This window comes from Dendropsophus ebraccatus, chromosome 10, assembly GCF_027789765.1.
Source record: "Dendropsophus ebraccatus isolate aDenEbr1 chromosome 10, aDenEbr1.pat, whole genome shotgun sequence".
Classification (NCBI taxonomy): domain Eukaryota; kingdom Metazoa; phylum Chordata; class Amphibia; order Anura; family Hylidae; genus Dendropsophus; species Dendropsophus ebraccatus.
In genome coordinates this window covers 85,411,522-85,438,468 of record NC_091463.1, presented here as the reverse complement: position 1 = coordinate 85,438,468, position 26,947 = coordinate 85,411,522, and the positions used below count along the sequence as shown (strand labels likewise).

At 45.8% G+C, this 26,947-nt stretch overlaps 1 protein-coding gene across 2 annotated transcripts in view; it reads right to left on the bottom strand.

Annotated features, from left to right (window-relative positions):
- Positions 1 to 26,297, bottom strand: part of LOC138766256 (alpha-actinin-4) — a 42,469-nt gene extending 16,172 nt beyond the window's left edge. The window contains exon 1 of one of the 2 annotated variants that reach the window (XM_069943706.1): positions 26,006 to 26,297. In XM_069943706.1, coding sequence (XP_069799807.1) covers positions 26,006 to 26,137 — 132 coding nt within the window. In that variant the 5' untranslated portion in view covers positions 26,138 to 26,297. The remainder of the gene's footprint in view (positions 1 to 26,005) is intronic. The other variant, XM_069943705.1, reaches the window with a different exon arrangement.
- Positions 26,298 to 26,947: the final 650 nt, after the last annotated feature.

The window sequence follows — 26,947 nt, the reverse complement described above, 5'->3', positions numbered from 1 at the left end:
ATGACTTGTCCTGGGCTGCTTATTATTGGCTGCCACACCTTAATGTGCTGGCTTGTTTGGCTTGCGGGACCCTCCGTGCTAGAGGTGGTTTGCAGCATTGTATCAACGTCAACAAGGCCTACAAAAACGTCACGTATCACTGGACAAATCCTTTAAGACAAATACAAATTAAAGTGTCTGTTCGGGATTTATCCTCATTTACAAAAGTTAAAAAAATATATATATATATGTTATTAGAAGGTGCCCCACCCCAATATAACAAACTACCAGCAAAACAAGTTGAGCACAGAGGTGACAGCTTCGTGACTGGAGATACCAGTGACAACCTGTTGTGTATGGAGGCAGCCTGGAGTTTACAGTGGACATTGAAAACAAATGGTTGGACAGGGTGGAAATGAATCTGTTTCCCTTTGAGATGAACAGTGTAAAATGCTCCTGGTATCCTCCACTGACAACCAGGATTATTGAAGTCAGTTCACATGGGACTGAACGCTGCAGATTAGTTGCAACATATGTAACTTAAAGGGTTTATGCAGACTTACAAAAATGACCGCTTTATTCCAGAAATAAGATAAAACCATTCTCCCAGCACTAGCGTATAGACCGGGCCATGTATAACCCCAGAATGTAGGTCACAGACACAAGGAAAAACGATCACTATGCCGGCTGCAGATCATAACCGGGGTCCACGTGTGGTCCGGAGAGGATGATTTACTAGAGTCACTCCAGTGCTGTGAGGTTTATCATGCCCTCAGGGAGTTGCCTCATCCTTCTGCAGGAATATCCTAGGATGAGTCAGGAGAAGAGGGAAGGAATGGTCACTGATCTGTGTACTGGGATATGGAGCTGTGCGCAGGCAGGGAGGGATACTTCCTTCTTTACATTGTTATAAAACTGAATACAGCATAAAGATACATTTGTGAAGGCTACAGGAGACACTTAGTAACAAAAGGTATGAAGGTATGGCAAAGTGATGACATATCCCATCCCTATAGCACAGTGTTCTACAACAGGTGGCTCCGCAACACTTGCAAAACTACAACTCCGATCCTTCAGCTATCCAGTGATGCTGCTGCCCCCAAGATTTCCCCTTCTATCTGGCTGTGCCCTATTCACTTCATGTAGCTGCACAGACAGGCGGCCAGGGGCAGCGCACTACAGCTGCCGCCTCCTCCTTCTTATGATACCAGAGGTTGGAGCCGCAACAGTGACACAGTGGTATCCCAGTGATATGTCATGCCTACCTTTAGAAAAGTGTCACCCAATTGCACAGGATTTCTGAATAATTCACTGCATGTATAAATACTGGGGGACCAATCGCCGATTCATCTATACACACCCCCCATCACATCAGTATTGACAGTCCTGAGGTCCAGGCCCCCAATAAAGGGGTTACCCAGCTATTTTCTTTCAAATCAACTGGTTTCAGAAAGTTATACATATTTGTAATTTGCTTCTATTTAAAAATCTCAAGTCTTCCCATACTTATCAGCTGTTGTATGTCCTGCAGGAAGTGGTGTATTTTTTCCAGTCTGACACAGTGCTCTCTGCTGCCACCTCTGTCCATGTCAGGAACTGTCCAGAGGAGGAGACGTTTTCTGACATGGACAGAAACCAGTTGATTTAAAAGAAAAAGATTTTCGCTGGATAACCCCTTCAAGATGGCTCCTCTTATCTTAGTTCCTTACAGGCCTCTTCCCAAGCCACACATTTCACTCATTGCAAAGTCTAGAGCCACAGCCGATACTACGCGGCCTGACCCAGCCACAGCCGATACTACGCGGCCTGACCCAGCCACAGCCGATACTACGCGGCCTGACCCAGCCACAGCCGATACTACGCGGCCTGACCCAGCCACAGCCGATACTACGCGGCCTGACCCAGCCACAGCCGATACTACGCGGCCTGACTTTTATAGAAACTTTTTGCTTTTGGGATCTTGTTCTAGAAGAGATTTTTCCTTCCTCCTGTATGTGATACCTCCCCCTCCTCCTCTTCCCCAGAAACAGATGCACTTTACTCTCCCTCTGGATCATGAAGATAAATGATAATAAATCCATCAAACCTAAGTGGAAAGTCCTGCGGAAGAGAGAATTCAATTTACTGTTTGCAGGCAGATGTCATAGCTTTTTTTAGTTTTGTTCCGTCTTTTTCTTCTTGAGACACAGAGGAATCAGAATATCCCTAGTCTTTTCAAAAACTGGGACACAACTACTTTCACCAGAATGACAACAGTTGTGAGTGTTGAATAGCATGCTGTGGCCGGGTACATACACAATGCAGGCTTAGTGACACTATGTATGGTCCAGGGCTGTGGAGTCGGAGCTGCGGCCGGGGTACATACACAATGCAGATTGAGTGGCACTATGTATGGTCCAGGGCTGTGCAGTCGGAGCTGCGGCCGGGGTACATACACAATGCAGGTTTAGTGGCACTATGTATGGTCCAGGGCTGTGGAGTCGGAGCTGCAGCTTACCAACTCCTCCGCCCTGCTATGGTCAGTCACCTAGTATCAGGTAAGGAGAGGCACTGAATCCATGGATGAAGCCAGCTGTTCCCCACCCTTCCTGCCTCCGGCTAACCCGTGTGGCTGGCATGAGCTCAGCCTGGAGGAATGTGGCACAGGCAAGTCGTGAAATCAGTCATTCATCTGAACAAGAAGAGGGGGGGTGGGAGAAAGATTCCCATGAATGTGGCATCAAAGCTTTGGCTTGTAAATCTAAATCCATTACTGATGTGTGTGCTCTCCTGACAGACTAACAGTTGCATTTGGATAGGGACGGAGGGGAAGGGGGGCGGTCAGGGGAGAACAAAGGACGCTGACATATTCTGCAGTCATGTTTATCAATGGGCCATCACTGGAGAGTACTCTAAAGGATCTGGCAGCATGAAGAATGCATGCTCTTTTGCATCTGAGTAGAGAAAGCGGCAATTGAACCTTTTTTTTACGAGCACAACCATGTGACATCTATGTGCAACCAGCTTCCTGGACTGCCAATAAAATCTACAGGAGAAAGGTGTGGCAGGAAGCACAGGCCCCTGGCATATAAAAAGTCCTGCTTCATCTACTTCTGCAAACACCTTATCATTCGGAAGGCAGGAAATCAGAAAGTTCAGGCAGGTCACGTAATTCTCTCCGTGGAGGAGGACGGACGGTCACCAGGAGGCACTCACACTGGGGATGTTTTTTTGGAATACTAGAACACAGGAGCAGAAACAAGTTTTCCCTGAGAATGATGTAGTGCTTCCTGGCTGGGCCGGCATCCAGCAAACACGCAGATCAAGACATAGTCAGCGACATAAGGAATGTTAAACACACAGGACAGGAAGGCCGGGAATGTGCGGGGACAGCACCAAACCACTCATGCGTCCAGTGGCCCCTAGATTCACACAAGTAATAGTCCCGTCTCCCACGCATATATGTATAACCCCCATCACCCCGCAATGGGAAGTGGCCGCAGTCTTGTCTCTGGTCTGCAGACAGAGGTGTTGAAATGAGCCACTAGTTGCAGGACATACAGTCCGAGCCTCTCCCCCAGCCCAGCAGACACATATTTCCTGCCGCTGAGCATTTCCGCTCTAACGCGCTCACGGTTAGACAACTCTGAAACTCTGACAAATGTTCTCTCGCCAGGATACTCGCAGATTCCATTCTGGACAGAAAACAAGAGGCTGATTTTTGCATTACAGAAATATGAAGGATCATTATGGAGGAACGGAAAGTATGCATCTATGTATACTTAGCTCTTGGTACAATGTAAACGCTGATGCACAGAGGCACGTCAGGGGCAGGCTGATCTTGTCTTGTAGGTGACATGCGGAATGCTAGAGAGAAACACTGAGGAGGAGAACCAGGGGTGAGGGGTGTCACGGGACAGGGCTGCAATAACTCACTAGGAGAGTATCCATCACTAACCACAAGAGCCTGTCAGTGGATTGTCCCCACAAGTAACAAGGTACCCAAACTCTGTAAACCAGGGATGGGGAACCTTGGGCCCTCTAGTTGTTGCTAAATTACAATTCCCATCATGATGGGAGTTGTAGTTTTGCAAAAGCTGGAGGGCCGAAGGTTCCCCATCCCAGCTGTAGATCGTTGGCAGGTTAAGGGTGCGCAGCAGATTTGATGGCCCAGAATTGATTTGCTTTGAATCTGCAGCTTCAAATCTGCTGCAGATCCTGTGTGTGTGAAAAGCCTATGCTTACCTCTTCTGCGGTGTCTTCTGCAGTGTCTCCGGGGTCTCCCGCTGCATGCAGCTGCCACAACTTCCAAGAAAAAAAAAATTGTCTAGCGAGTGAAAAACGCTCAGCCAATCACTGACTGTGGCACTGTCCCGTCATGGCAGTGATTGGCTATCACTCCTGAGATGAGTTAGTCTTGGAAGTGGCAGCGGCTGCGACCAGCGGAGGACGCCACAGGGGAGCACGGAAAGGAGAGTATAGGCGCTTTGTTATTTTCCCTATACCTGCAGCACAATATCAAAAAGGTCTGGATAGTGCCTTCAAAATTAAAGAGGTGGGGGTTATTTTTAGCGTAACGCCGGGGAAGGGGTGAAAAGAGGCCGCCCGTCACTTCTATTTCCACCCCCTCCCTGGCAATACCCTAAAAATAAGCCCCGCCTGGAGTACCCCTTTAAGGTCTGTCGAAACCACACACCAGCTGATCCCAGTAGTAAGAAGAAGGAGCTGCCCTACAGGATCTGTTACATTGGTACTCTCACCCATCTCATACCACCACATTTCAACTCTAAGCGTTATACGTCTAACAACACCACAGACAGTTTGGCTCCCCCATATACATGCAAAAATGCTTTCAGCTGACTGTATACCACCGGCTATAGCTCTGTATAGAAGCAGGTTGCAATGTGCTATATGGTTCTTTGGATCTTTCCATTCTGGGAGTGGACATTATCATGTGCAACTAAGATCTGCAAGCTGAATACCAGATGAGAAGACAACACATCTATAGCAGGAAATAAGGCGCCTAATACCTCTGTGGTTTTCGCACATAGATGAAGCACATCTGCAGAGTCATCATGCACAAACACTGATCCGGCCTGCACTTTGTGCTGCTGAACCATACACTAAAAAGACATTTGCTGGGACACATACAGGAACATTACCACCACATATGGCATTTATTTTTCATGCTGCATTCACACAGCTTCAAAGCAAGCTGGTATATATAGACATCTGTGTCTGGGATCATAAAGCAGAGAACATTACAGGCCCCGCAGGTGTAGGCAGACAGTGACACCGGCCATCTGCTCAGCATCCAGGGTCCGGCACACTTGTGATGTACAAGGACTGTGGTTTATTGCAACACAGCTTCCTGCCCTGACATATAGGATACCAGTAAGTGTTGCAACTATGGAGCATAGAGCTGGTGCTTGGTCGGGCACAGACAGATACAAGCGCTTCTCACAATGGCTTCTCGTAAACTGGTTTAGCATTATACACATTGGTCTACAACAACTTCCGGCAGAAACCTGGGAAACTAGAATGGAAAACTAGTAGAACAACTGGGTGTGTAATATAGGAGGGGGCCTGGGGCCAGCAGTCCAGCAAAAAGAAAAAAAAATGGTCACCTTCTCCTGGTTTTTTGCTAACACCAACACATTTTTACTGTCAAGTGAAGTAGATGATATTGGTGAAGACCAGTGCTAGGGAAATATGGCAGAAGGGCAGGGGCTGTCCAGGCATGATGGGAATGGTAGTTTTGCAACAGCTGAAGGGCCGCAAACCTGACACCTTTGCTTTTGGTTATGTCCGTACATGCAGATCAGGAACTTGTTTCCAACATATTGATTTTGTTGCTGCAGAATCTGCAACAAATCTATGTGTGAACACTGACCTAATCATATGGACAGGTGGCACAACCCTTCTAAGCCAGAAGGGCACTAAACAGATTACCTCTCATTCAGTCTAGTGGGTGTGCGGGGTCCCAGGTTACACACATCCACCATTATGTACATGTGTGGATCATGACAACAGTGATTTTATAATTCTCATGCACAATCTCTATTTTAGAAAAAAAACTTAAAACCTTGTGCGAAGTTGGGGATCATCCACAAATGCACTGCGGCACAGAATACACGTGATTTCTGCCAATCAGTGCGGACGCATTGTTAGCAGCAGGCTGGCGGAACTCGGCGTGGTGTAATGTATTCTATTTATCTGCAATGTTTGTTTTCCTTCCTCTATGAACGTACACATACAAGCACTGAGTCTCAGTCACGTCTCATGTCTGCATTTGTTAGCATAAATCATAACTACTGAACCAAATAAGACAAAGGATCGTATCAGGCTCTTCCTACAGGGGCAAGAAAAGAAAAAGGGAACCTGCCACTTACAGAGGGGGCTGGGCCAAGTTAATGGAGCCGGGGCCCCAGTGCTTCATCCCAGTAATAGACCAGCGCAGTGCACGGGAACTGGGCCACGGATCACAAAAGGGACCATGGCATTGGCTTCCCCGCACCAGGGCTGTTCTAGTTATGTGCAAAAGTTAAAGCAAATGTACTGATGGTACATTCACTTTAAAGGGGTTATCCAGTATTAGAAAAACATGGCCATCCTCTACCAGACACAGCATGACTCTTGTCTCCAGTTCAGGTGTGGTTTGAAATTAAGCTCCATTCACTTCAATGGAACAGAGTTGCAAAACCTGCACCCAAACTGGAGACAAAAGTGATGCTGTGAGAAAGCGGCCATGTTTTGTAGCGCTGGATAACCCCTCCGAGCAGGCCTGTGGAGCGATAACCCCTTTAAATATCTGTCCCTTGGAATCACTCCCTTGCCAGTAATAAGAGACAGGTCGACATCACCCCTTGTAATAAGATCGTATAGGGTGAACGCTTTCCAGGTAATTTTCTTCCTTCTAGGACACAAATATCAAACTCCGGCCCTCCAGCTGTTGTAAAGCTACAATTCCCATCATGCTTGGACAGCCAAAGCTGGGGGGCTGCCCCTATTCCAGGATGAGAAATAAGGGATGTGCGCACATTATATACTTGGAGAATTCTCGGCTTTTAATTATCGAGCGAGAAGTGAAACTTTTGCACTTAGGAGTGTGAGATCGACTTTTAATTCTCATGTGGAAAGTAAACTTTTGCATGGGGGAAGCGTTTATTCCTAATTTTACAGAAAGCCGTCAAATCTCCGAACGTTATCTGCTCAATCCGGTGACGACAACAACTTCTTTTACAGATAAAGCCTCTTTCTGCCTGGTGTGCATGACGTCCTAATTCATACCTACAATACAGCTCCCCCTTCGTCATACAATTAGTTTCCCTCCTCCCTATGGCTCATTGTTTATAGAACTGGTAGTAGTGACAGCAAGGCGGACGATCCCTGCATCAGAGTATGACATCACTATGGACAGCATGTCATCACGTCGGACTATAAACAATGAGCGTTTGCAACACATCATGACTGAAAGAATTTGTTGTTTTGCAATTAAAAGAAGAAAAAAAAAAAACCCTCTGAAACTTCATATTAATATGCTAAAACATGGATGGGAAACCTACAGTCCTCCAGCTATTGCAAAACTACAATTCCCATCATGCCCGGACAGCATTCGGCTGTCCAGGCATGATGGGAATTGTAGTTTTGCAACAGCTGGAGGGCCGTAGATTCCCCATCCCTGTGCTAAAAGATAGAGGAGCCCATCTCGAGTGTATTAGGCAGAGGCACATGCCAGCAGAGACCATCATCTCTTCATCCTTTTGGGATTTGATGTAAAACAATCCTATTTAAAACCTCCGAGATTCCAGAGCCGCTAAGTTTAGGCGATGTGAGAGCGGGCGCTCCAGGCTTTGCCATATTTGGGGCTGAAGCACGGGAGATTTTTTAGAAATATTTGTGACTCTCGTCCATTAGAGTCAGGTTCAAAAGCAACATTAATCCCCGAAAGAGAGGACTGGAGAGATGCACAGTATAACACACGTGTGTATGAGAATAATACAGAGAGGGGGCAGCCGGGACATGGGGAGGCAGTGTGAGAAAGAATTTCCTCGTCCCAAAATTCAAAAGTTTGCAAATGCCTAATAAGGATAAAGAATGAGGAGAATTCCCATCGCTTGATCCTACTGGACAAATCCTATTAAGCAGCTGCTCCAGGAAATGTGAGCAAGGAGCAGGGCAGTATCTGTAGGAAACAGGAGTCACTTGCAGCCCAAACATGGCTGAGGATGCTCTCCGCTCCCTTACAATGCTGCCCAGACGCCTTCCGGACGCTCTCAGACCACAGGGACTTTATAGAGAACCATGCTGGAGGTACATGACAGGTGCCGCGCTTTACTGTACAGCTGCCACGTACCTGTCTGATCTTTACAAGCCTATTAAAGTATGAAGACATATCCAGCAATAAAGATGTACTGCAGGGTAGTGGCTTTATCCCTCACACACAGTGTAATGATAGACACTACAGTCAGCCCCTCCCTGCTCTGTAGCTTTTCTGTACTCACCTATAGAGCAATGTACCAAATAGTCACATATGGAAATGGGCTGAAAGACTTTGTATGACTCCAAAGTGACCTTTAGGGCCCTATTAAACTGGACGTTTATTGTGCGAAAAATTGTTATATTTTTAGAATTTAAACGATAATCGTTCTGTGTAATTGCAGGCAGTGATTGAAAAATCGTTCATGTGTTGTTGATTTAGATCTGAACCTAAAATTATTGTTAATCGTTCACTAATCGTTCGCTGTAATTCCACATTCGGTCGCTCAAGTTCTGTATTTTTTCACTAATCGTTCAGTGTAATTGCACATTGTTCATTGTTTTGCTGGGATCAGATGGAGTACAATCACAGTAACGATCACAATAACGATCGTAGAAACGATTGTAAATAACGGCTATCGTTCTGTAAATGATATAAGGTGAACGATTTCCGGTTAACGATAAACAATCTTGTTTGCGATCGTTTATCTTTTGTGGTTAATCGTTAAAAATCGATCCATGTTATAGGACCCTAATGGTGTGTTCACACAGATTTATCGGACAGATCTTTGAAGCCAAAGCCAGGAACAGACTATAAATAGAGATGAGCGAACGTCGAGCATGCTCGAGTCCATCCGAACCCGATCGTTCGACATTTGATTAGCTGGGGCTGCTTAAGTTGGATAAAGCTCTAAGGTTGTCTGAAAAACATGGATACCGCCAATGGCTATATCCCTGTTTCCCACATAGCCTTAGGGCTTTATCCAACTTCAGCAGCCACCGCTAATCAAATGCCGAACGATCGGGTTCGGATGGACTCGAGCATGCTCAAGGTTCGCTCATCTCTAACTATAAACAGGGAGCAGGTCAAAGACGGAGATTTCTCCTCTTTTCTGTGTGAACGCAGCATTAGTCATGCACCCTCAATGTTTCCGGATGTGTGTGGGATAGTGGGCAACTTGTTGGACTGGATTTTTTCCCCCATAGGACAATACTGAGGGCAGTAACCTGCAATCTTTCCACAACCAAAAGGTGCTTTAGCATCCCGGCATAGCTGTAAAAACACCCACGTGTGGAAAGCAGACAGATGAGCCAAAATGATGGCCGTAAGTCGCCTTTTTAGAGGGTAAGATAAGGAATCACTAAGCAGCTAATAATTTTGTGAGCTGCAGAAAGAAACACTCAGACCTTAGGTTTTATCTCTTCTGGAAAATCTGGGCCACAACCAATAGGGCTGCCTCTCTATCTGAAGTGCAAATCTGCATGACTCGGCGGAATCCACATCCACGAGGCCTTTTTATGGTCCAATAAAACCGCACTTTCGATTTGATGCACTAAAGATGCCAGATTTCTACAACGCTTAGTGTGACATGTAGGTACGATGCAAAGTAATCTAAGCCTGACTCGCACGGTTATCGATAGAGATGTAAGACGCATAAATACGCCGTGCACTGGGTAAGCCAAGGATTGTTCAGATGATGTGGATGGTTAGAAAAAAAACTGGCAAGCAACATGCTGCTGACAGGGGCCCTTGAAAGCAATCAGTGTGTTTATCTGAGACTTAAGTAAGGAAGCTCTGACTTCCGGATCGCACACAGCCCCTATGAGACAGGATGGGGAGAAGGAGGGGGGGCATTTGCATGATTGCTAAAGGACAAGAGAAAGGCCGCACATCTCACTAGCCAATAGAGTATAATTGAATGAGGCCACCTATGTGATTTGCATTGCAAAAAAGTGCCCTGTACACAGCGCTCCTGAATATCCTAGAGATAGTCTGTGTACAGAGCGGCTCTCTAGTGCCAGCGTTTGCATCACCATCTCAACTGTTACGCCCGACAACCAGCCCCGGGTGCAGATTCCCTAGCCCAGCCCTCCGAACAGGTCTGTTCCACATGAGCAGACATCCACAAACCGAAATGTCTGCAAGCCCAAACCTGCAACTAACCTCAACAATATAGTCTACACTGGCTGCAACACTACTGGAGACGAGTGTGTGTACACTGTGACAGGGGAGAAGCACTCTCCATGCACACTGCTTCTGGCACATTTACTGCAGTCACTTTCTATTTCTCCATGAGATGTGATGCAGAACACAGCACAGGGGCGGTGGGCTGCCGCCGCCTGGAGAGACATCCCGCTCCCCCAAATCGCACACTAATTGGACTGTACTGGAAGCTACCGCCGCCACAGAGTGCACACAAAGCTCCTTTACTCCATGCTGGCACAATCCTGCTTTTATTACACATTCCAACTTCCCAACATTAACACTGGGGAAAAGAAAAAAAAGTCCATGTCCCAATTACAGCACAAGTTAGGACACAGAACTTTATAGATGTGACAGCAAGTCATGCAAACTCAATTGCCTACACAGGATGTTTGGTCATTTACAGACTTCATTGTCCCTTGCGGTCCCTGTGTCTCAGAGTCACAAGCAGACATTTAGGAAGTACAGTCTACATTCACTTTGAAGGTTCAATGCTGAATATATGATGGGATATCATATGATAGAGCCAACCAGACCAATACATCATAGCAAAGAAGTGACAATGTACATGACTGATGGCAGAGTGTTAGGTATAAGCGCCTGGTATAGAGCGTTACCTTTTTTTTTGTTTGATCTGTAAGGGGTTTTGTCAGATCTGTAGCTTCCCTTTCACCTCAGCTTTATGATCTTACCCTGCTGATGGTTTCCCTAGGAAACCACAAGTAATTCTGAATCAATTGGCTGTTGTGCATTGAATTAGGCGATTGCAATAACGCAGCTGAAGATTGTCAATGTGATCATCCAATATACAACTTTGATGGGTTTTTGGTCTAACGCAACTCTGCTAGCATTGGTAAGGGGGTATATAGATTAGAGAAAGCACAGCGTCACTCCTGTCATTAGGTTGTGTGTGACATTACAATACAGCTCCAATGCAACTGAGCTGGAAAACCCGACACCCCCAGACTGAGGACAGGTGGTGCTGTTTCTGGAACCAAGCAGTTAAGTTTTCCTAACTGGATAACCCCTCTAAATTCACCGTCGTTCAAATTTTTTTCCGCAGAAATCAATAGTACAGGCGATTTTAAGAAACTTTGTAATTGGGTTTATTAGCAAAAAATGCATTTTTATCATGAAAAAGCTGGAGGGCGATGCGGCACCAAAACAGGACAAAGTTAATTTACATCTACATCATGGGCTCTCCCCTCTGAAGTCAGTACTGACCTCTCTGACCTCTGAATAGCGGCTTTCACACAGGTCTGCTGTGTAATCCTTTGTCCTATGCTGGTGACTAATCTCCCACCTCCCTCCTCCTCTCTCCATAGGTTACACAGGACTCGGCGAACAGTCAAGACTTCCTGATAATGAGCAGTGAATAAGAAAGAAGAGGGAGGGGGGGGGGGACCTGGGGAAAGTCTTTTTGAATGCAGATAATGGCATATTTGCCTAATAAACCCAATTACAAAGTTTATTAAAATTGCCTGGACTATTGATTTCTGCAAAAAAAAAAAAAAAAAAAAAAAAGTTTGTGACACTAAGTTTACTAACCAGTATCAGGGAATCTGGGTGGAATTTGAACTTAGCTGCAGGACTGATCTAATAATAACCCTGCGGGCAAACAGAGCGATTATTCAATAATGCTGGTATGTTAGGGAATGGCTGTGTACCTGCTGTAACGTTCTGTGTGAGAGGCAGCAGCATGAAGCCACCATGTCTGCCAGTGCAGAGAGGTCTTTATGATCTGGTTTTACCACATTGACACATTCTAGTCAAGGGGCAGATGTGCTGAACTGGTGAGGTAACTGTGATACAGATCTGCCGCGAGAGGTGTGAGCGCAGGGCCACGAGAAGAGACGGGAAGAAAAAAAAAAAGTCACACTACCTGTCTAACAAAGGGAGAGGCCCTGAGAACACTGACATGTCCTTACTTGGTAAAAAAAAAAAAAAAAAAAAACCAGGACAACATTGAGAAAGCAGAAACCACCCCTGTTTCTTATTCAGAAAGTATTACATATACACATACACAACATTGTATCCGTACAGAACTGAACACCTGAGCTCCTTTATACTGGGTATCAAGGACTCACTAGGAGGCTCTGCAGACCACTACTGCTCATCATATAAGGCTGGGATCACACTGCGTTTTTGCAATCCGTTTTTCCATTGACTTCCATTGTAAAAAAAAAAAAAAAAAAAAAAAAGGATCAAAACGGATGCACACAAATGCATCAATTTTTCATCTTTTTTTGCAAAAAAACTGATGAAAAAAACTTATTGCAAAAACACAGTGTGAACCCAGCCTAAGGCTATGTTCACATTAGCGTTTGACCATCCGGCACCATTCAGTCTACCTTTTCCGTTTTAGAGTAAGCAAAACTGAAACTGTCGGATCCGTTAAAATCCCCATAGATTACCATGCTATTTTAGCGTGCTCCGTTTGCCCTAATTGTGCTCCGTTTGCATGCAATCCGTTCAAGATCCGTTTTTTTGAACGGAAGAAACAAATAGTGTTTGCAGTATTTTTCTTTCCGCTTAAAAAAACGGATCACGAACGGAAAGTGCAGTTCCGGTTTTATTTACATTGTAGTCAATGAGGACGGATCTAAAACGGAAGGTATTTCCGTTAACATCCATTTTTTCCATCCGTTTTTGCACTGAGCATGCGCAGAAGCAAGAAACCAAAGAAGAAAAATAAACGGATATAAAAACAGATGCAAACTGATGTACAAAAGTCAGTTTTTTTAAGCCAAAATACAAACGGACCATTAAAAAAAGATGAACATTTTGCAATCAGTTTGCATCAGTCTGCTCATCAGTTTATGCTCATCCATTTAATTAATATAGACGGATCCGTTAGAAACAAAGAAAAACGCTAGTGTGGCCGAGCCCTAACCAGCAAAAAAAATTACTCGTCAAAAGTTCCGATCGGGCATGTCCAATGGTTGTCACGTGTAGAACAGAGAAGCATAATGCTGCGTTTACACGGAACGATTATCGTGCTAATTTGCACGATAACGATCGAATTTGAACGATAATCTTACGTGAACATGTTCTCGAATTGTCATTGGTCGTCCGCAAAAAATTCACAGATCGTTCTGTGTGAACAGTCGCTTACCGATTTAACCTATGTGCGAGATAGGCTTAAGCAATCGCAAAACGATTTTTCCGTACGATATATTGTTCCGTCTAAATGCTGATAGTTATAAAAAAAAAATTGTTACTTCGAAATCGTTAATCGTATGATCGGGCCAATTATCACACCGTGTAAATGCAGCATTATGGTGCGTTTACACAGAGAGATTTATCTGACAGATCTTTGAAGCCAAAACCAGGAACAGACTATAAACAGGGATCAGGTCAGACTGGGATAGACTGGGATCTATCCTCTTTTCAAATCCATTCCTGGCTTTGGCTTCCAAAATCTGTCAGATAAATCTTTCGGTGTAAACGCACCATAAGGATGTGCAATTTATTTCTTGGTGTACTCCCAGAATCAGACCCCATGCAGGTGGTGAGCGCCTATAAGGCAAAGCTGCACACATCTCTCAGCCATATCTATTAGCTGGTGCAGGTCCTATTACACAGAGCGATTAACGACTAACAAAAAATGATCGCTAACGAGATTGTTTATTGTTAACCTAAATTCGTTCACCATATTACACAGAACGATGGTCGTTAGATACGATTGTTACTATGATGGTTTATTCCTTCTGATCCCAGCAAAACAATGAACAATGTGCAATTTACACTGAACGATTAGTGAAAAAATGCGGAACTTGAGCGAACAAATGTGGCATTACAGCGAACGATAATTTTAGGTTTAGATCTAAATCAACGACATACGAACGATTTTTCGATTGTTGCCTGCAATTACACAGAACAATTATTGTTTAAATTTGAACGATATAGCGATTTTTGCGCACGATAATAGTCCCGTGTAATAGGACCATAAGAAACACCACTGTAAATCGGTGAGTCCAGGTCACGGCCCCTTTTAGCACCCCTCCCCAACTTCAGCCTGTTAATACTGTCAATTTTATGACAACCCAAACAAGCCATAATTTGATACAGAGGAAAAAAAAAATAAAAATAGTATTATCCAGTTTCTTGTTTGTATCTTGGTCATGCACAAGGCAATAGGATTTTTATTAGGCATACAGCCACATTGTTGCATCTGTATTATAGCTAGAATCCCAGCCTGACCACTATAAGTATGGGTCATCAGACTCCTCATACAGGGACTTTCTGGCATAACACAGAAGCAACAATGTGTGCGTATTATGCTAGTGTGAACGTAGCCTTATTATATCCGCACCTAAATCCCATCATCTGGTGGGTGTTGCTGCCTTTTAATTGAGGTTTCACAGATCCAAGACACAGAAACCAAACTCACATTCCTCTGCTGCAAATTGGAAACAGCCTAATGATAATGTGAGCAACATAAAGTGACAGTAAGCCGAAGGGATCCGCTCCGCCAAGGGAGGGGCGCTGACTACATATCAATTTTATTAAAAGTTTCTTTATACGGGGACATGAAAGCAATGAGTGTTTTATGACCCAATGTATATACAAAACTCCCCCCAATAAATAAGGCAAAGCAGGGTCTGACATCATACAGGTCTGCCCTCTCTTTTCTATAAATATAAAGGGACTGAAAACACTGACTCACGTCTCGGAGTTTTTACGCGAGCAGTGAAATTTGGAGAAAAATTCAGTATGCAAGTGACATGTGAGTGTGAAGGAGCCACCATGGGCCCAGACTCTTTGGATCTTCTCCCTTACTTGCCACACCCTGGAAAGTGTATGCGAGTTGTGATGTAGTACTTGCACATTCATCCCTTTGCCACTGCACCCAGCAGCCCCCGGGCTGGTGAGCCACTCTCCCTGCCCCCCTCTTCTTTAAAGGGATTAAGCTGATTTTATGGCCTCTGCAGGACGGCACAAAGATTGACTTTCTACGTCCATGTAAAAGAAAAAAAAGGGACAAGGCCAGTAAAGTGAATACAGAAACGCTGGCACTTTCTACATTTCCTCTTACAAAACTGATGCCCACACAGCAAAGGAGGGTTAGGAAAACATAGGCTACAGGGACAGAGGTTACCCAACACCAAAATCTGCTCATTCTCATAGTAAACCAATAAGATTTGTAATTACTAGGTGCAGACAGGCGGGATCCTGACAATACCACTGACTGGCTCAGCTAGTCCTACCTGTCTACACTCAATGCAGCCTAACCTGTTCATGAGATCCCCCCTGCTTATATACAGAGGGAAAGCTGAGTTGTTTGGTAGGACGCTCTCCAATGACACCTGATATAGAAGAGGAGGGAATTGTCTAGTACACACATACATCACTATACAGCAAAGACATGTTATTTACTATAATTCTATCTACGTGCCAGGATAACATTGCCACACATTTAAAGGGCGAGGCTGGTAAGCCATAGAGACCTTACCCTCCCATGCCTGCAATCGCTGGCTGACTACACTGGTCATGGCTCAGAGACATTGATACAAAGCAATAGACTAAAAGAGGAGAAAAGTGAATGAATGAACCAACACATGGGCATATCCTGTAGTCACTATATAACACATACACATGGCTACCCTGTTATCCACAGACCACACGCTAGGGCGCCATGTTATCAGTCATGCAGGCCTTCTAAGGTTTACCTGCAAAGTCATGCAACAGGGTTACCAATAGGAACTTACCACAGACTAAAGTATGATGTAGGGGGGACGTCAAATTCTCTAACACAGGGGTGTGGAACCTCCAGCTGTTGCAAACCTACGATTCCCATCATGCCTGGACAGCCTGAATTGTAGTTTTACAAAAACTGGAGGGCCGACGGTTCCCCATCCCTGCTCTAAAATGTAGGGATAAAGGGCACATGTGACGGTACTGCAAATAAGTGTTTGGAAGAAGCATTAGTATGGACACAAGGTTTGCCTCCACTCCGTACAGACAGTTTTCTGTTTAGATGGCATTGTTGTCAGCATCTATAAATGCATAAGCTCAGCAAGGCTCAGGAGCAAGATGCCGCAATGGTCGCTGTAGAATCATACAGAGAATATGCTGCATATAACATATACAGGCAGTCTGACAAACCCTTATCATAATTTTATTAATGTATCACTGACATACTCAGTGGTGCTGTACAGAACCTGTGTCTTCACAGGGGCTCACAATCTAAACTACAAGGGTATATCCACACTACGGAATTCTCGATGAGAACTTCCCACGGATTCCGCCACTCGTCCCTGCACGGCTCCCGCTTCATTCTCCGCCCGTCCCATACACTCCATTCTATGGTCAGGCAGATTCCGCCGCCCACAGAATGAAAAGGTTAATTCTTTGGTCCGACAGCAGAATCCTTCCTGTGCATAGATTGGAGTCTATGGTGCCGGCATGGGCGAAATCCACGGCGGGTCATCCATAGTGTGCACATACCCCAAGTGTGGAAAGAAAACAAAAGGAATACACACAACATTAGGGAGAACATACAAATGCCATGTAGATGTTGAACTTTGTCAGATTCAAAGCCAGGCCCCAGTGCAGCAAGGTAACAGAGCTAACCTTGCCTCTCCAGCAGTTGCAAAACTACAACTCCCATCATGCCTGGACAGCTATAGAGCCAAGGTCCCCTACCCCTGATATAGATCCTATGTGACTACAAGGTGCACTCTGTACATTTTACATGGCACTGATTCTGGGAGAAGAACAGACTTCTAATCCTGGGGAACCCTTCTAAAATAAAGTGATTGTTTGACCTCTAAGACCCCACTGTTGCAGAGAATGAGGGGCTCCAAGGCCCGGTCATCGGACCTTACTGGTATTTCATGAGACCATTTAGTCATCCAGCTTTAATAATGAATTAAAGAGATGTCCTCGGGATACTTATGTAGTTTATAATAAATCTCGTGTCTTTTTGCCGGAGATACCGACGCAAAAAAACTTTCCTGCACAGGCGACATTGACACGAGTAACATCAGTGACCTAGAGTGCCAATACTATCAGACTATTAGGGCCTACTATACACAATGCATACAAACCTGGGGTGGTAAAATAACCTCAAAGCACAACCTGTTTATTATAAAGGACTGTTTTGCATGTATAAATGGCAGCAGTCAGGAACCTCCCTCTTTACAGTGGTCCAAGCCACCCCCCCCCCCTACATCCTCCTGGCTCCAGCCGGGGCCACTAACACAATACAGCCTTCAAATGCATCTTGTGTTTCCAGGCTGGCACACGTCCAGCCACAAGTTGGAGCAAACACCAATATTACACCCACAGCAATAACAGAGAGGAAAAAGCTGGTAGCAGCCAGGTTTGTGGGAGCAGACTAAGGGGGGCTACAGCGAGAAGTTAGTCTTTCTCCTCTGCAGCAGTCTGGGAAATGCTAATAATAGTGATAAAGACGGCCGCGGGTTCGGATGTCGGATACAAAATAGACGTGCATCTTTACTGGCACACTGTGGAGATCTGGTTTGTTGGAGTTTGGGAAAACAAGCAAAGGGCGCACACATTTTCTGCTTGGCTGTTTAAAAAAAGTGCATAGCTGAGATTCCTGTCCGGCAACCCAAGGGAACGGAGAGCAAAAACCACAGGAAAACTTGGCCTTTTGCAGCAGTAAATTAAAAGTATTGCTCTGAACACCTTCCTTAGGAGAGGGGACACAATAGAAGCACAGGATTATATGCAGGGGGGGCACTTTTAGACTGCAAGCTTCTGAGGACATGGCGTCCTGTGTACACACCTAAGCCTGCTTCACAGATGTTCATATTATTATAGCTGCCAATAGGAGAAACACAAAAGACACATTATATGCAAGCAACTTTCCAGCGCACAGTCTATTTCCAGGCTCCTGGTAACCTCCCTCGGGTGGTTTTCTGGGTAACAGGCTGCATTACCCCAGTAACACATACACGCCACCAAAACAGCCATACCTCACCAGGGAATCAATGCGGTCCTTTAAGGCTACTCATAGATAGCCCTCAGGGACACAGTTATAATATTTCTAGGATGTGAGTAAAAGGTGACCATAGACTGAACGCAGAACTACTATGTGTGGGAGTATTCCACCGCACCACGACAGCCCTGGGGCACATAAACCTCATCCAAGCATCATCTGTACAAGGTATAACCCCAAATGAGGCCCAAACAACCTCTGGTCAAGGTACTATACCAGAGATGGCCAACCATGACACTCCAGCAGTTGCAAAACTACAACTCCCATCATGCCTGGGCAGCCAAAGCCGTATCTTTGGTTGTTCAGGCTCGATGGGAATTGTAGTTTTGCAACAGCTGGAGTGTCAAGGTTAGCCATCACTGTACTATACGCACATGTAAGTGATGTTGAGTGTTCATGTGTATGGAGGGCTTGGGAGAGATTGCTGACCAAAAGCTATCGTATATGTATGGCAGACTTTACCTGTGATTAGTAAGCCTAGTGAATGTCTGTGTTCGTCCGAACCTCAAAGATTTGCATTTGGCTCCTGGCAGCTGGAGAAGCTCTAGTGCTGCATCCAACTTCTCCAGCTGCCGGGAACCAAATGTAGAGTGATCGGTGTCCGATGAACCCAAACATTCGGCAGGTTTGCTACTCCCTACTTGTGAGGACTGTAACAATCATGCAGAATCAAATTGTAAGTGTTGTACTTATTTTCGCCCCTGAGAGAACCATTGAGGCTGAGCATTGAGAGAGTACAGTCTTTATGAGTAGGATGACATACTAATCTTAAAGGGAACCTGTCACCCCCCGTACCGGGGTGACAGGCTCCCGACCCCCCGTTAGAGACCCCTATACTTACCTCATCCCGCCGGGTCCCGCTTCTGGATTCAGTTGGGTCCCGGAGATCTCAGCCGCTGCAGCCCGGAGCGCGCGCTGAGAGATGAGTCCAAGACCCATAGAGAATGACAGGAGAGTCCAGCGCTCCGTCATTCTCTATGAGCGTTGGACTCATCTGTCAGCGCGCACGCCGGGCTGCAGCGGCTGAGATCTCCGGGACCCGACCGAATCCAGAAGCGGGACCCGGCGGGATTAGGTAAGTATAGGGGGCTCTAACGGGGGGTCGGTAGCCTGTCACCCCGGCACGGGGGGTGACAGGTTCCCTTTAATAGCAGCTACTGAACAGACTCCAATAACGTCTGTTAACCTTTTAAGCAGGGATTGGGAACCTTCGGCCGTCTAGCTGTTGCAAAACTACAATTCCCATCATGCCTGGACAGCCATTGGCTGTCCAGGCACGAGGGGAGTTGTAGTTTTTCAAAAGCTGGAGGGCCGAAGGTTCCCAATCCCTGCTTTAAAAGGGACATCCACACCTTGAAGGATAACACTCACTATACTATGGGGCACTAAACCACCAGCATGCCTTATGCAGCTCATCTGATGCCGCAGCATTACATTACCGCACTAGCCTCACTACCGTACTAGCCTCATGGTCAGCAGTGTCAGGTACTTCCTCACTGGGAACTTCTGTGTACATGAGCAGCACTGTCTGGCCAATATAACTTGTATATAGCATTTTCACCAGTTTTCCTCTATAATTTTTAGTTGTCCCTGATCAAGGGGGTGCAACCTCTTAATGTCTCCTGTTCACCTAGCTCTCGATAAACCTCAAGTAGCAGCAGCATATATGCCATTATAAAGCAGTAATGTGCAGGGTAAGCTGTGAATAAAGACCAGAGTGAGATCTAGCAGTCAGCTCTTTTGTCATCTGTGTCAAGTCTTCCCAGCTCTCTAAACTCACCACCTGCAGGTCTCCTCCTTGAGCCTCCCCTCTCCATAAACTTGCATGGACAGCATTTAACCTAATCCGCTAGTGCTCCTTGTAAATAGGACAGAAATCTATTTTTCTCCAGAGAGAATGAACAAAGCATCTTGCTATTGTAAGTAATATTACAACATTAAAACATCCGGGTGGTTTAGTGTCCCAAAACGTAGTGACAGGTATAAGCAGTATAATACTTGTAGTGCCATATTGTGTCCGGTGACTCAAACTAACCCATTCAGTGTCCATTATAGAGTCATAAATAGAAAGTCACGTGGGAGGATGAGCAGGGAAAAGAATAATCATGGCTGCACACGAAGCCAAAGCAAACACAGGGCGGCATCATCATCTGCTAGGCTGGTCAAGAGTTAAGCCATTTCTGCTTGCACAAGTTGGCAGAGGTAGGACTCATTACCCTATTCTCTAGTGACAGGGCCTGATGAAACCTGTTAATGATTAAAGAGCTAGAAGGTTAAAAGTACAAATCCACAGCTCAAATCGCACCGTGCCGTACGTACAGAGGACATTTCTAGCTGTCACATCAGAGAAGAAATGGGCAAGGAGGTGAATGCAATGCTGCTACAACCCTATAGATCGTGGCCCGACATATGCGATAGCTTATAACGGAGAGGCACTTACTGAAATAAAGGGACCTCTATGCAGCAACTGGTTCACAATAGATGAAACTGAAGTCCTCCAGTGCCAGAGCTGGTGTAAATACAAGGCTCGGGATTGACTTACAGGAAGAATAGAGTTCCTAAATGGATAATTAAAGGGGGAATGTTTTCAAATCAACTGGTGTCAAAGCAACATAGATTTGTAAATGACTTTCATTTAAAAAAAAACAAAACTCCAACTTTCCAGTACTTATCAGCTTCTGTATGTCTTACAGAAAGTAGTGTATTCTTCCCAGTCTGACACAGTGCTCTCTGCTGCCACCTCTGTCCATGTCAGGAACTGTCCAGAATAGTAACAAATCCCCATAGAAATCCTCTCCTGTTCTGCAGCAGAGCACTGTGTCAGACTGGAAAGAATGCACAAATTCCTGCAGAACATACAGCAGCTGATAAGTACTCAAAAACATGTAAGATTTTTACATGGAAGTAATATACAAATCTGTACAACTATTTGCCACTCCCATTACTAAAATAATTAGCAACAACATGCAATATCACCATGCAAGGAGGTGGTATAATAATGGCAGCAATGTGTAGCTGTCCAGGCATGATGGGAGTTGTAGTTCTTTAGCCGTTGGAGGGCCGCAGGTTGGGACACACTGGGTCCTTAGGAATGTGCCCATTCCGGCTATAAAGGTCATACAGGTGCGGACCAGCACAGGGTTAACAGCTTTCAACAACAGCAGGGCACTGGAAAGTGATCCTAGGCCTTTATCCCCGAGGCACAAACAATCCCGCATGTTACTAATCCATGAGGACAGAAACCTTAAAAATGTGAGAACTCAGGTCTGGTCAGCATGTGAACACTGAGCGCCCTTCTTATCTGCGGTCATTGTGTGCCACAAAAAGGCAACTATGCTTCACTTGGAGAGTCCCCATAAAGAGGTCTTTCAGACAGGGGGAAGACTGTGCCCAGCCAGGGGAGGAGGGGGGATTTAAAGCACAAACATGAAAGATTTCCAGGCTCTCTGTTAATAGGTCACTGGTTTCACTTACAACTGGCAGACCAGGTTTGGACACACTAAACTGTTCACTGGCTGGAAGAAAAGAGACGTACAAGAAAGGGACACAATTGTGCATGCATTATACAGCCGGCTCAGGCCTTGACCACAGAAGCCAAAGCATAAAAGAAACATATTCAGGAAAATAAAATAAATACTTAAGACGCAGTCAGGAGACCTGTTTATTCAGCTGAAAATAACCCTGTGCACATTTACCTTTCCCCGACAAGTGTCACCTGTATAAACTGTGGCTTCCCCCCACATGCGAGCCAAGGGGAACAGGCTGTTAGCGGTCAATGCCCCTAAAAACTATAATGTCATCCAGGTTATCATCACAGCACATCGTACCGAGACCTACAGCTACAGAGTTCTGGAAACTTATTACCCCCCTATCTACCAAAAGTGGGGATGGGGAACCTGTTGCCCTCCAGCTGTTGCAAAACTACATAGACAGACGGCCATGATGGGGGTTGTAGTTTTTCAACAGCTGGGTTTCCTATCCCTGACCTAGGTGTATAAGTAGTTTAGCCCAGCCTGGTTGTGACCCATCCGCACAGGGCATTTATTGTCTTATTAAAGTACACGCTCATCTCATAGACCAGCGTGGCAACAATCACCAACTCCCACCCTGGGATTAGACGACAGCACCACGACTCTGTTAAAGCTACAATATATGTGAATTTTATACGCGTGACTCTCAGTGATGTTTCGCCACACCCTCCAGTTACACTGACACCCTGTCAAGCCACCTAGAACTCTCCTATATCCTCCCAACAACTCCCCACAGTGAACAACCTATGTGCCCTCCAAGGAAGGAATATCCAATGTTTCTTATGTGACAGCAATACCGAGAGCTGAATGCATGATGCCCAACATGGTGTAAGTGTATAGATATCACTGCAGAGAATGAACAAACAGGTTGTGCAACAAATCACAGGAGCCTCCCTGCCCCTCAGGTGCTTCAGCAATATGCCCAGCCAGGCACAGACATCACAGACCATGGACCCCAATGGAAAACTGGCCCCAGGGATCGTCTATGGTATCTGCTTGGCTTCTTGGCTCTCTTCCTGCTGCTGCCAGTGCTCCCATAACACTGAGCAGAGTCTATCAGCTGATGCATTAGACATAGTATATAGCGTAAGGCTACGTTCACACAGAGCAAAAGGAGCGGATTACGCAAGGAAATATTTCCGCCTGAAATCAACTGACGCTGAATTCCGAGCAGAATATAAGCAGAATGTAAGCAGAATCCCTGCGTATTCTGCTAGGAAAGTGTTCAGCTCGTAATCAGCTCTTGACAAATTCAGCGCGGAATACTCGAGGAATCCGCGCTGAATCCGCATGCATTCAGCGCTGAAATTCAGCGAGTATTTGGTGAGTAAACTAGACTATACCAGAACATATACTAGAATCCTCCTCCCCCCCCTTTTCCCCATTTCCGCGCTGATTCAGCGAGTAATTTCCGCTTGTATTACGCTTGTATTCCACGCTGAATCCGCGCTGAATCCGCGCTGAAACAGAAAATCAGAGCCCCATTGATTTGTATAGGCTTCCGCTAGCGGAAGAATGAACATGTTCATTCTTCTGGCGGAAAGCGGATTAGTTCAGTGCGGAAATTCCACTGTGTGAACTGCAGAGCAGAATTTCCATTCAACACAATTTAAATTAGCTGTGCACCTATTTTAACGGCTAAAATTTCAGCGCTGATTCAGCGCAGAAATTCAGCTGCTTTTGCTCAGTGGGAACGAGCCCTAATAACATTACCTCTAGAAGCCACAAATGAAATGCTACAATGTGGTAAAGTGAGTAGCTACAGTATATCCACTGTTCATCTGCAGTAAGGACAGAAACCTGTCTCGCTGCCGGAAAAGGAATAAAGCCTTAATATAAAGGAACTGATGATGGGACCAAAACTTTATTAAACATTTTATTTTGGGTTGTTCTTCATTGCTGTCAGGTCTGTAAGTGGCAGCTAAAGTTTACAGCCTGGCGCTGTACTAGGATATCCGTATATGAATGGTGCTCAAACACTGCTTACTGGGACGCCAAAGGAACCCCTATTCCTGTATCCGGACGCCCACAAATCTGATACGTATCACTAGAGACAATGAAACTTTTTTTGTACAAATTGCCAAATCTGAATATCAAGCAGCAGAAATTGATTCGTTTTGTCTAGAAAAAGTAGTTCTACTTTCTGAAGTGAGATCTGTAGGGGTCCATTCACACAGAAAGATTATCTCACAGATTATCTGCCAAAGATTTGAAGGCAAAGCCTGGAATGGATTTGAAAAGAGAAGAAATCTCGGGCATTCCTTTATGACCTGATCTCCGTTTATAGTCTGTTCCTGGCTTTGGCTTCACATGGCAGATAATCAGTCAGATAATCTGTGTAAATGGACCCTAATGCAAACTACTTTTTCTAGACAAAACCAGTCAGATGCCAATTCAGTGGTCTGTACTGTGAATTCTCTCATCTCCCTGTCTGGGAACAGGCGATAGGTAGAGAGGAGGCCAATTTGGTAGTTTGTGGATTTGGAAATGCTCTGACTTTCCATACACAGTTTGCACAGGAGCAGGGACTCCTGTCAAGTTCAGGTGTCCCTGCTCCAGTACAGTACACTGGGCCAGGCGTATAGCATCTCGCTCAGTGAATCGAAGCTGTAATACATACAGCACCACCACTTATCACCGGGACGCTCATTGTATAGTGGAAATGGATGCAAAACAAATCACAAAAAGGTCTGGATTCTAAGAAATCCCAGTTAGGGTCAGTTCAAACCGAGGAATCAGCGCCAAAATTCTGAGTGGAATCCCCCGCACGGACTCCGCCTGCCTCGTGTGAGGTACAGGGCGCCTTCGCTCTCCACTCAAAGAATTGACATGTCAATTCTTTGAGCAGAGGTGCCCTATACTTTACATTGAGGTCTGAGCGGAATCCAGGCGGGGGATTCCGCTTGGAATTTTGTCGCTGATTCCTCAGTGTTAACTGACCCTTACATGTGACATGTTAACAGTCTGATTTGTGCAGAATGGTTTCGTTCTTCTCTAGCGAGCTTACAAGCTGGGGAGAACCCCTTTTAAGGCTTGGCAGACAGCAGTGTTTACATAAGGAAACAAAAAAAAGTAAGAACATTAGGGAAACGGATAGAAAGATAGACTGACATTACAGAGATTCACAGGTAGTACCAAGAGACAGGAAAAGTTTACGTTTTAGACATTTAACATTGTTCACCCAGAGCAGTGGTCTCTGACTAGTGCAAACTACAACTCCCAGCATGCACTGACTGCCAAAGAACATGCTGGGAGCTGGAGTTTTGCAACAACTGAAAAGAGACATATTGCAGACAACTTGATTGATGCAGAAGTTGCCATTCAGATGAATCAATGGGATTGAGACACCGAACTGCACCAAAGTTATATAGAACTCGGTCTATGGCAGGGGTAGGGAACCTTGGCATGATGGGAGTTGTAGTTTTGCAACAGCTGGAGAGCTAAGGTTCTCTACCCCTGCTCTATTGGGTGACAGGAGTGTTCTTCAACCTTTTGCAAAACTACAACTCCCAGCATGCCGGAACAGTCAAAGACCACTGTGTGGCATGATGGGAGTTGTAGTTTTGCAACAGCTGGAGAGCCAAGAGTCCCTACCCCTGCTCTGCTGGGTCACAGGAGTGTTCTTCAACCTTTTGCAAAACTACAACTCCCAGCATGCCAGAACAGTCAAAGACCACTGGGAAGTGTGGTTTTGCAATGTGTAACTAAATAGCTGTAGCAAAACTACACTTCCCAGCATGCTCTGAAAGCCTTTGCTCTCCAGACTTGCTGGGAGTTGTAGTTGTGCAGCAGCTGAAGAGCCACAGGATGGATCACACCGCTGATATAGGAGAACTACAACTGCCTGCATACCCTGGTAAGTGCATGCTGGGAGTTGTAGTTCTGCAGCAGCTGGATGGTTACACTGCAGCTATAGGAGAACTACAACTCCCTGCATACCCTGGTAAGTGCATGCTGGGAGTTGTAGTTTGTTACAGAGTCCATAGGACACAGGCTGTACATGTCTGACCTCCTCAGGCCACTCACATACACAAGGGGGCGCTGTAATACCGGGGCACTACAGCACTACAGACAAGTACTAGTCACCTTGCGTTGCTGTTTCTCCCAGGCAGGGTCGAGCAGCAGGTCCCGGTCCCAGTCGTCCTCTTGCGCCATGTATCTGCCATCTTGCGTCAGGTTGGTGGGAGCCCCGCCGCCGGTCATATGATAGTCCACCATGGCGGGCCGGGAGAGTGCGGATAAGAGAGAAGGAGGCTGCGGATAGAGTAATAACGTGAGGGGGAAGGGGGGTCTCTCCGGTGTGTGAGAGCCTCGGGTTCCTCTCCTCTCCTGGGATCAGCGCCGAATGCGCATGCGTACTGGACGTCCTCCGCCACCACAGCGTCTACTCACTCACCTCAACCGAGCCAGCCAATAGGTGGGGGGCGACTGAGACAAGAACACGCCCACCGAAGCAGCGAGCCAATAGGAGGCGGAATAGGAGCCTCCCGCTTGAACTACTCAGGAACCGCCCACCACCCGCTGACGACACCGACCACACCCAGCGTCCCACACCCTGAGAGGGCTGTTCCCGCCCTTTTCTCCTGCCAGGTGTCTGCGTAGACAACCGACTGTTAGGGCCTTAGTGATAACGATATACCGGAAAGCGTTTCCTCATGTTGCTATATAGAGAGCCTATATGAGGCATTACTGAGGAATCTCCACACCTAGAAGTTACTCACAGAGTTATTATAGTTGTGACATAAACCCAGGAAGAACGGTGCTTATCATTGACTGTGCAATAAAAATACTATCTAAGTACATAGAAGTGCTTGTCCTCATCTGTCATGGTTTAAGCCGATTCCTGAAATAACTATGTGACAACTAAGATGGCCGCCCCCTCAAAAGTTGTCACCTATTACCTAAAACAGGGATGGGGAACCTTTGGCCCACCAGCTGTTGCAAAACTACAATTCCCATCATGCCTGGACAGCCGAAGCGTTAGCTTCGGCTGTCCAGGCATGATGGGAATTGTAGTTTTGCAACAGC